General features: G+C 45.1%; 1 protein-coding gene across 1 annotated transcript in view; it reads right to left on the bottom strand.

The window, feature by feature from the left end:
- Window positions 1-261: 261 nt before the first annotated feature.
- Window positions 262-10,781, bottom strand: part of LOC311138337 (SLIT-ROBO Rho GTPase-activating protein 2B-like) — a gene marked incomplete at its 3' end in the record, with an annotated part of 14,064 nt that continues 3,544 nt past the window's right edge. Inside the window, exons 2-5 of the mRNA XM_084173011.1 lie at window positions 9,067-9,129; window positions 2,058-2,273; window positions 1,055-1,183; window positions 262-498 (exon numbers count right to left, since the gene is read on the bottom strand). Of these exons, the coding sequence (XP_084029137.1) occupies window positions 262-498; window positions 1,055-1,183; window positions 2,058-2,273; window positions 9,067-9,093 (609 nt within the window). The 5' untranslated portion in view covers window positions 9,094-9,129. The remainder of the gene's footprint in view (window positions 499-1,054; window positions 1,184-2,057; window positions 2,274-9,066; window positions 9,130-10,781) is intronic.

Here is a 10,781-nt window from a genome sequence, read left to right as displayed (position 1 = left end):
CTCATGGGGGATGAGGGGGAGTAGGGATGATGGGGGATGAGGGGGAGTAGGGATCGTGGGGGATGAGGGGGAGTAGGGATCATGGGGGATGAGAGGGAGTAGGGATGATGGGGGATGAGGGAGAGTAGGGATCATGGGGGATGAGGGGGAGTAGGGATGATGGGGGATGAGGGGGAGTAGGGATGATGGGGGGTGAGAGGGAGTAGGGATGATGAGGGATGAGGGGGAGTAGGGATCATGGGGGATGAGGGGGAGTAGGGATCATGGGGATGAGGGGAGGAGGCTCATGGGGGATGAGGGGGAGTAGGGATGATGGGGGATGAGAGGGAGTAGGGATGATGAGGGATGAGGGGGAGTAGGGATCATGGGGGATGAGGGGGAGTAGGGATCATGGGGGATGAGGGGAGGAGGCTCATGGGGGATGAGGGGGAGTAGGGATGATGGGGGATGAGGGGGAGTAGGGATCATGGGGGATGAGGGGGAGTAGGGATGATGGGGCTGAGGGGGAGTAGGGATGATGGGGGATGAGGGGGAGTAGGGATAATGGGGGATGAGGGGGAGTAGGGATCATGGGGGATGAGGGGGAGTAGGGATAATGGGGGATGAGGGGGAGTAGGGATGATGGGGATGAGGGGGAGTAGGGATGATGGGGGATGAGGGGGAGTAGGGATAATGGGGGATGAGGGGGAGTAGGGATCATGGGGGATGAGGGGGAGTAGGGATGATGGGAGATGAGGGGGGAGTAGGGATGATGGGGGATGAGGGGGAGTAGGGATGATGGGGGATGAGGGGAGAACCCTGCTCTGCTTGTAGTAGGCCTTGTTAAATTGAGTTGAGGCTGACAGGTCTACCTGCTGCAGGGAGAGGGGGAGGAGGTGGGATGAGGGTTGGGCTACATACTCAGTTGTTCTCTGCCCCCCAGAAAGACTGCTGGACTATCTATTTTTACGATGTCCAACAGGTTGTGTGTGTGTGTGTGTGTGTGTGTGTGTGTGTGTGTGTGTGTGTGTGTGTGTGTGTGTGTGTGTGTGTGTGTGTGTGTGTGTGTACTCACGTCGATGATGTCAGACAAGTCGTGGATGTAGTATTTGAAGACACAGCTGTTGGTAGCCTCCAGAGCCAGTAGGTATTCATTCCTCGCCTTGATCGCTTTCAGCTTGTTCTCTGTGTACTTAGCCTGCCTCTGAGAGGGACACACACAGAGAGAGAGATAGAGGGGGGGTGAAAGAGAGCAAGAGAGAGGGGGAGAAAGAGAGAGAGACAGAGAGAAAGAGAGAGGGAGAGAAAGAGAGATAACAGGATTGAGAGAGAACATGGTCTCTATTGGTAGATAATAATAAGGCCAGTAGTAGGGTCTTGTCTCTCTAACAGAGCCCCACTGTAGAAGAACATGGCTAGAGCATTAAGACAGTTAGAAACTCATACATCATTCATGAATAATAATAATAATAATAATAATAATATGCCATTTAGCAGACGCTTTTATCCAAAGCGACTTACAGTCATGTGTGCAGGGATAATGGGGGATGAGGGGGAGTAGGGATCATGGGGGATGAGGGGGAGTAGGGATAATGGGGGATGAGGGGGAGTAGGGATGATGGGGATGAGGGGGAGTAGGGATGATGGGGGATGAGGGGGAGTAGCTTAGTGGGTAAGAGCGTTGTGCCAGTAACCGAAAGGTCGCTGGTTCTAATCCCCGAGCCGACTAGGTGAAAAATCTGTCGATGTGCCCTTAAGCAAGGCACTTAACCCTAATTGCTCCTGTAAGTCGCTCTGGATAAGAGCGTCTGCTAAATGACTAAAATGTAAAATGTAAATGTAAAATGCATACATTTTTACGTATGGGTGGTCCCGGGGATCGAACCCACTACCATGGCGTTACAAGCGCCATGCTCTACCAATTGAGCTACAGAGGACCACACACACATGCAGGTATATGCACACACACTATAATGGACTGTACTGTGTGAGCTGCATTATCAGTCAGTAGAGGTCTCAACGTCCCTGTACACACACACACACACACACACTCTCTCTCTCTCTCTCTCTCTCTTTACCTTCTCCTTCATCTTCTCTATCTTCTTGACTGAGGAGCGTCGGACATGTTTCTCCTCCGTCTTGATGCTGGCCAGTGTGTCAGGTGACCTGGGAGTCTGTCTTTCGTCCTGGCGACCAGAGCGCCCCATCTGCTTCTCCTCCTGTTTCTCTGCATCCTTCAGTTTGTTCTCAGAGTTTATACTGTCTGTGTTGTACATGTGGTACGTCTTCATCACCTACACAGGAGGACAGGTGGGTGCAGGGTTAGAGAGAGAGAGAGACTACGACAACATAACCAACAAAAACGGGTCACAACTCCTTCAGCTCTGTCGCACGCTGGGTCTGTACATAGGCTTCAAGTGGACTCTTACCAGTGGAGGCTGCTGAGGGGAGGACGGCTCATAATAATGTCTGGAACGGCGCGAATGGAATGTCATCAAACACATGGAAACCACGTGTTTGATGTATTTGATACCATTCCACCTATTCCACTCCAGCCATTACCACTAATAAAAATTCAAGCAGAAAACCTAAGAAAATTAACAGCAATGAGAAATGGTTTGATGAAAAGTGCAAAAACCTAAGAAAGAAATTGAGAAACCTATTCAACCAAAAACACAGAGACACAGAAAACCAGAACATATGCCTTTACTATGAGGAAACACTAAAACAGTACAGAAATAGGCTAAGAAAAAAGAAGGAACTGCACGTCAAAAAACAGCTCAATGTAATTGAAGAATCCATAGAATCAAGTCACTTCTGGGAAAATTGGAAAACACTGAACAAACAACAACACAAAGAGCTAGCTACACTCTTAGAAAAAATAGTTCCAAAAGGGTTATTCGGCTATCCCCATAGGAGAACCCTTTTTGGTTCCAGGTAGAACTATTTTGGGTTCCATGTAGTACCCTCTGGGAAAAGGTTTCTACATGGAACACAATAGGGTTCTACCTGGAACCAAAAAGGGTTAATCAAAGGGTTCTCCTATGGGGCCAGTCGAAGGACCCTTTTTTTCTAAGAGTGTATCTAAAATGGAGATGTATGGATAAACCACTTCTCCAAACTTTTCGGCCATATAACAAAGAACAAACAGCAAAAACATATACATGACAATTTACAAAATGTAGAATCAGTTATTAAAGACTACCAGAACCCATTGGACTGTCCAATTAAATTGAATGAATTGCAGGTCAAAATACAAATCCTCTAACCCAAAAAAGCCTGTGATGTTGATGGTATCCTAAATGAAATAATAAAATATACAGACCACAAATTCAAGTTGGTTATACTCAAACTCAATATTATCATCAGCTCTGGCATCTTCCCCAATCTTTGGAACCAAAGTCTGATCACCCCAATCCACAAAAGTGGACACAAATTTGACCCCAATAATTACAGGGGAATCTGTATCAACAGTAACCTAGGGAAAATCCTCTGCAGTATCATCAACAGCAGACTCCAACATTTCCTCAGTGAAAACAATGTCCTGAGCAAATGTCGAATTGGCTTTTTACCAAAATACTGTATGACAGACCATGTATACACCCTGCACAACCTAATTGACAAACAAAACAAAACAAAACAAAAGTATTCTCATGCGTGGGCATGAGGGCCGGCTGTATAAACTGATGGAAAGCGGTGTTTTGGGGAAAACCTACGATATTATAAAATCAATGTACACAAACAATAAGTGTGCGGTCAAAATGGGCAATAAACACACATATTTCTTCCCTCAGGATCGGGGGTGAAACAGGGATGCAGTTTGAGCCTCACCCTTTTCAACTTTCATATAAATGAATTGGCGAGGGCACCAGAAGAGTCTTCAGCACCTGGCCTCACCCTAATAGATTCTGATATGTCTACTGTCTACTGCAGATGACCTGGTGCTTCTGCCCCCAACCAATGAGGGCCTGCAGCCGCACCTAGATCTCTTGCACAGGTTCTGTCAGACTTGTCTCAGTAAGACAAAAATAATGGTGTTCCAAAAAAGGTCCAGATGCCAGGACCACAAACCTAAATTCTATCTAGACACCGTTGCCCTAGAGCACACAAAGAATTACACATACCTCGGCCTAAACATCAGCACCACAGGTAACTTCCACAAGGCTATGAACGATCTGAGAGACAAGGCAAGAAGGGCCTTTTATGCCATCAAAAATAACATAACATTTGACATCCCAAATAGGATCTGGCAAAAACATACTCCAATCAGTTATAGAACCCATTGCCCTCTATGGTTGTGAGGTCTGTGGTCCACTCACCAACCAAGAATTCACAGAATGGGACGAACACCCATTTCTGCAAAAACATCCTCTGTGTACAACGTAAAACCCCACATAATGCATACAGAGCAGAATTAGGACTATACCCACTAATTATCAAAATCTAGAAAAGAGCTGTTAAATTCCACAACCACCTAAAGGAAAGCGATGCCCAAACCTTCCATCACAAAGCCCTAACCTGCAAGGAGATTAACCTGGAGAAGAGCCCCCTCAGCCAGCTGGTTCTGGAGCTCTGTTCACAAATACAAACAGACCCCCAGGAAAGCAACACAATTAGACCCAACCATATTATGAAAAATCAAAAAGAGAACTATTGACACATTGGAAAGAATCAACCAAAAAACAGAGCAAATTGGAATGCTACCTTGCCCTAAACAGAGAGTACACATTGGCAGAATACCTGACTGTTGTGACTGACCCAAAATGAAGAAAATACTATGTACAGACTCAGTGAGCCTTGCTATTCAGAGAGGTCGCCATAGGCAGACCTGGCTCTCAAGAGAAGACAGGATATGTGGCAACTGCCCAAAAAATGAGGTGGAAACCGAGCTGCCCTTTCTAATCTCCTGCTAAATGTACGACCATATGAAACACATATTTCCCTAAAATTACACAAACCCACAAAATAATTTGAACACAAATCAAATTTGGACAAATTCCCATATCTGTTAGGCAAAATACCACAGTGTGCAATCCCAGCAGCAAAATGTGTGACCTGCTGCCACAAGAAAAGGTCAACCAGTGGGACAGAAACACCAATGCAAATATAACCTATATCTGTCTATTTATTACCCCACCCCCCTGCCTATTTCTACAAAAACATTTAACCGCTAATAATATAACATTTTAAACGTTGTAATTCTCTCAAAACTTTATGTGTGTGTAATGTTTACTGTTAATGTCTGATTGATTTGTCTTTGTTTTGTTTAATTCGCGTTGTTGGTTTTTGTCGAGAGAGAGAGAGAGAGAGAGAGAGAGAGAGAGAGAGAGAGAGAGAGAAAGAGAGCGAGAGAGAGCGAGAGAGAGAGAAAGAGAGAGAGAGAGAGAGAGAGAGAGAGAGAGAGAGAGAGCGAGAGAGAGAGAGAGAGTGTTGTGTGTGTGTTTGTCTCCTTGAGAAGCACGGCTGGACAGCAGTGGATTGTCAGGAATGAGAGGCCTGGCGTTCCCAAGAGGCCTGGTGCGCTGGCATCCCACAACACTGACAGGGAATTCCACACACCGCATCAGGGTTTCAGTTAGCCGGTAATAGCCGTCTTTTGGCTGCTAAAAAAATGTAAAAGCCGATAAATAAAATTGCCACCGGCCAATTCTCAGAGAGAAGAAGAAAAAAATCACATTGTGAAATAATGCTTTTTAGCCTATTCACTGACTGAAATACCAGTCGATGTAAATATATTTAATTGGTCATGCTTATCGTTCTATAGGTTAATTTGCATTATTTAGTGGAATTAAATTGCAGCGTTTGTACAGTATATTTGTTACGTACATGAGTCTGTGGAATGAACACCTTTGACATTGACCTTATTTATCACACGCCTACAGCATACAGATACAGAGCCTTTGAGTGGAAAATCTGTCAGACAGCGGGAGAGCTGCTGCTACAGCATCTCAAACAGCAAATGTATAGGCAACGGAAGGTAGGCTTCATCAGAGCGTCATTTACCACTTTGCAATGAGCTGGAGGCAGTATGCATTTTGAAAATATATACTTAATTGTTTGAAACCTGAAAGTTTTAATACATATTATGAGGCATGTCTTACCTTCCTTCAAAGTAGCCTAGCCAAAATCAGACCATATCCGTGAAGGCTATTATTTTATATCAACTTTCTTTCATTGTGCAGTAGCCAAAATCAAAATCCTAGTCATATTAGCAACCCATGCTAGTTGTTGCATATTATATCTCACCTCTTTCAAATGTCCTGTAAATCAATATGCTGCCGGTCAAATGTCCGGCGCCACATTTTCCAAACGGAAATCCTGATGTGTATACATACAGTGGGGGGAGAACAAGTATTTGATACACTGCCGATTTTTCAGGTTTTCCTACTTACAAAGCATGTAGAGGTCTGTAATTTTTATCATAGGTCAACTGTGAGAGACGGAATCTAAAACAAAAATCCAGAAAATCACATTGTATGATTTTAAAGTAATTAATTTGCATTTTATTGCATGACATAAGTATTTGATACATCAGAAAAGCAGAACTTAATATTTGGTACAGAAACCTTTGTTTGCAATTACAGAGATCATACATTTCCTGTAGGTCTTGACCAGGTTTGCACATACTGCAGCAGGGATTTTGGCCCACTCCTCCATACAGATCCTTCAGGTTTCGGGACTGTCGCTGGGCAATACGGACTTTCAGCTCCCTCCAAAGATTTTCTATTGGGTTCAGGTCTGGAGACTGGCTAGGCCACTCCAGGACCTTGAGATGCTTCTTACGGAGCCACTCCTTAGTTGCCCTGGCTGTGTGTTTCGGGTCGTTGTCATGCTGGAAGACCCAGCCACGACCCATCTCGCGATACATGGCCCCATCCATCCTCCCCTCAATACGGTGCAGTCGTCCTGTCCCCTTTGCAGAAAAGCATCCCCAAAGAATGATGTTTCCACCTCCATGCTTCACGGTTGGGATGGTGTTCTTGGGGTTGTACTCATCCTTCTTCTTCCTCCAAACATGGTGAGTGGAGTTTAGACCAAAAAGCTATATTTTTGTCTCATCAGACCACATGACCTTCTCCCATTCCTCCTCTGGATCATCCAGATGGTCATTGGCAAACTTCAGACGGGCCTGGACATGCGCTGGCTTGAGCAGGGGGACCTTGCGTACGCTGCAGGATTTTAATCCATGACGGCGTAGTGTGTTACTAATGGTTTTCTTTGAGACTGTGGTCCCAGCTCTCTTCAGGTCATTGACCAGGTCCTGCCGTGTAGTTCTGGGCTGATCCCTCACCTTCCTCATGATCATTGATGCCCCACGAGGTGAGATCTTGCATGGAGCCCCAGACCGAGGGTGATTGACCGTCATCTTGAACTTCTTCCATTTTCTAATAATTGCGCCAACAGTTGTTGCCTTCTCACCAAGCTGCTTGCCTATTGTCCTGTAGCCCATCCCAGCCTTGTGCAGGTCTACAATTGTATCCCTAATGTCCTTACACAGCTCTCTGGTCTTGGCCATTGTGGAGAGGTTGGATGCTGTTTGATTGAGTGTGTGGACAGGTGTCTTTTATACAGGTAACGAGTTTAAATAGGTGCAGTTAATACAGGTAATGAGTGGAGAACAGGAGGGCTTCTTAAAGAAAAACTAACAGGTCTGTGAGAGCCGGAATTCTTACTGGTTGGTAGGTGATCAAATACTTATGTCATGCAATAAAATGCAAATTAATTACTTAAAAATCATACAATGTGATTTTCTGGATTTTTTTTATAGATTCCGTCTCTCACAGTTGAAGTGTACCTATGATAAAAATTGCAGACCTCTACATGCTTTGTAAGTAGGAAAACCTGCAAAATCAGCAGTGTATCAAATACTTGTTCTCCCCACTGTACGTACATACACAAACACACACACACACTTTCTCTCACTTTGTCTCTGTCTCTCTGTCTCTCAATCTCTCTCATTCACTCACCCACCCACACACAATTCTGCCAGGGAATGCCACACACACGTATGTTAGTGTGTGCAGTGTCAGCACTAACACTGACCACTTAAAGGGGAAACATGGGCGGACCCCATCATTACATTTCCCTCTTTAAACCATCAGACCGCTGCTTCACAAGAGTGTGTGTATGTGTGTGTGTGTGGCCAGAGCTAGGCAAGGCTCAGATTCACTAATCTCTAGAACAAGGATGAGTTAATGGGGCAATCTGCAGTTGCTACATCAATTTTTTGACTTATACATTAATGATATGAACCTATTGATTCATGAAGAATGTAACTTATAAATGAATCATGAGCTTAGTTTAACTGTCGTACCCCATCAGAACCCAAAATATAAGCTTGTTTTACTCCAACGTTTGTAAACAAACACTATATAGCCTCAAAACATGGTTAAAAGCTATATGTTGATATCATGGATGGTCAGTCGTTGCATCCATAGCTATGTCTATACATTTGAGAGTTGTTACATTTCTCCAGCCCCGTCCCTAAGCTTTTAACTGAAACAGCGGCGGGGAGCCGCTTGGTTATTGTTATTGTTTCAACTGCTGATTGCCGCTTTAAAGCTGAGGTGTTTAGGAGTTGAGGTGATGTATAGATATGATAATCTGCATTCTTTCTGTCAGATTCTGTACTGAGGCAGGCGTTAAGCCCAGTCCTCTCTCCATACTGTGTCTGTGTGTGTGTGTGTGTGTGTGTGTGTGTGTGTGTGTGTGTGTGTGTGTGTGTGTGTGTGTGTGTGGGTATGTGCCGGTCTATTTCTGTCTAGTGGAGTGTCTCACTGTGTAATTACACTATTAGTCTGCTGCTACTGGCCTGGACATAGTTATATGGTTCCTCTGCTGCCCCTAAACAGAGAACAACCTCCCTCCCAGCAGGGAATCTTTCCTGTGAATATCTCCTCCTCCACAACCACAGTTAAAACACATGGTGACTATTAAACAGCCATGTTGACTGACCTACACATACAACACCAGTCTCATTGTGGTGAAGAGTGTGTGTGCCTGTGTGTGTTTCTGTGATGTGTGTGTGTGTGTGTGTGTGTGTGTGTGTGTGTGTGTGTGTGTGTGTGTGTGTGGAGTCAGTCTTACCGTGTAAAGCTCGTTCAGAACCTTCATCAGATCCTCCTGAAGCTGGACACCAACCTCCTTACTCTGCAGAGACACAGAGAAGATTAGAGAGGCTGTCTATCCTCTGTAATAATAGACATAACCTCATCATTAACATTAACAAGATAAATCCATCTAAACTCCAATCAGCCCCTCACTGTCATCCATCTTTCAATCTATCCACCCATCCATCCACCCATCCAGCCAGCCATCCATCAATCACAGGCTGCAGGTGACAAATGATTCTACAGAGAGAAAGCTCCATAGCAGAGTCCTCCTCACTAGTGGGCTGCTGGGAAACTGACTGAGGGAAATGTTCTTTCTGCTCTCCTCTATCTGTGCTGGATGGAAAACGTCTGGGCTTTCCAGGCGAGAGAGATTAATTGAGTTCTAACTCTAAGCATTTACTCCTGATTATGAAATTGCAGCCGTTGGCGGTATGTGTGTGAGGGGTGGGGGGGTTGAGTGGGAGACGGGGGAGAACAGAGGAGTAAAGAGAGCGATGAGGGGAGGATATATACACTCACCAGCCAGTTTATTAGGTACACTACCCTGTTCCAGAAAAATGGATCGCTCTTACAGACAGTGAGTCACGTGGCTGTGGCTTGCTATATAAAGCAGGCAGACAGGCATTGAGGCATTCAGTTACTGTTCAACTGAATGTTACAATGGGCAAAACGAGTGACCTAAGCAACTTGGAGCGTGGTATGATCGTCGGTGCCAGGCACGCCGGATCCAGTATCTCAGAAACGGCCGCCCTCCTGGGCTTTTCACGCACAACAGTGTCTAGGGTTTACCGAGAATGGTGCGACAAACAAAAAACATCCAGTCAGTGGCAGTCCTGTGGGCGAAAACAGCTCGTTGATGAGAGAGGTCAAAGGAGAATGGCAAGAATCGTGCAAGCTAACAGGCGGGCCACAAACAGACAAATACAGAAGTGGTGTGCAGAATGGCATCTCGGAACGCACAACTTGTCAATCCTTGTCACGGATGGGCTATTGCAGCAGACGACCACACCGGGTTCCACTCCTATCAGCTAAAAACTAGAGAGTGGAGAAGACAGCCCTCTCTGAAGCCAGTTGATTGATTGGAGGGTGTGTAGCGTCCATCGAGTGACATACAACCAAACGATAGTCAATCAAAAAGCAATCTGCCACGCCAGAACACACCCATCCATCAGACACAAGACCTGACCTCTGACCCATAACCCTCTAGTATCCTTCTACGCAGTCTGTCTTCCACCATGGAGAAACTGGTATGGAGAAATTGGTATGCCAATTTGTTGTTTATGACTTACGACTTATTGATGACTTACGCCTTATTGATGATGCACTGTCCATATAGTTAGCCTAATCACATCTTTTTACTTTTATATTGTATGACAACACATTTGATATGTTTCTGCATATGTACCGAGATGTTCAAATAAACCTAAACCTAACATGAGAAGAGATATGGAGAGAGGAAAGATGTAATAGAATATAACTTTCCTATCAGTCTGTGCACAGCTGTGTCGGCTCCTGGCTGTTTTAGACCTCAGGGGACCATTTGGACCGTTTGGAACGTTCCCCCTCAATACTGCGCTAAGTACTCTCTTTCTGTTTCCCTCTCTCCCTCTCTCTTTCTGTTTCCCTCTCTCTCTCTCTTTCTGTTTCTCTCTCTCCGTCTTTCTTTCTGTTTCCCTCTCTCTCTCTCCA

Source organism: Coregonus lavaretus (assembly GCF_964263955.1).
Source record: "Coregonus lavaretus genome assembly, chromosome: 12".
NCBI classification, from domain to species: domain Eukaryota; kingdom Metazoa; phylum Chordata; class Actinopteri; order Salmoniformes; family Salmonidae; genus Coregonus; species Coregonus lavaretus.
Note: the sequence above shows the minus strand (reverse complement) of the source record. Positions and strands in the feature narration are given on the sequence as shown.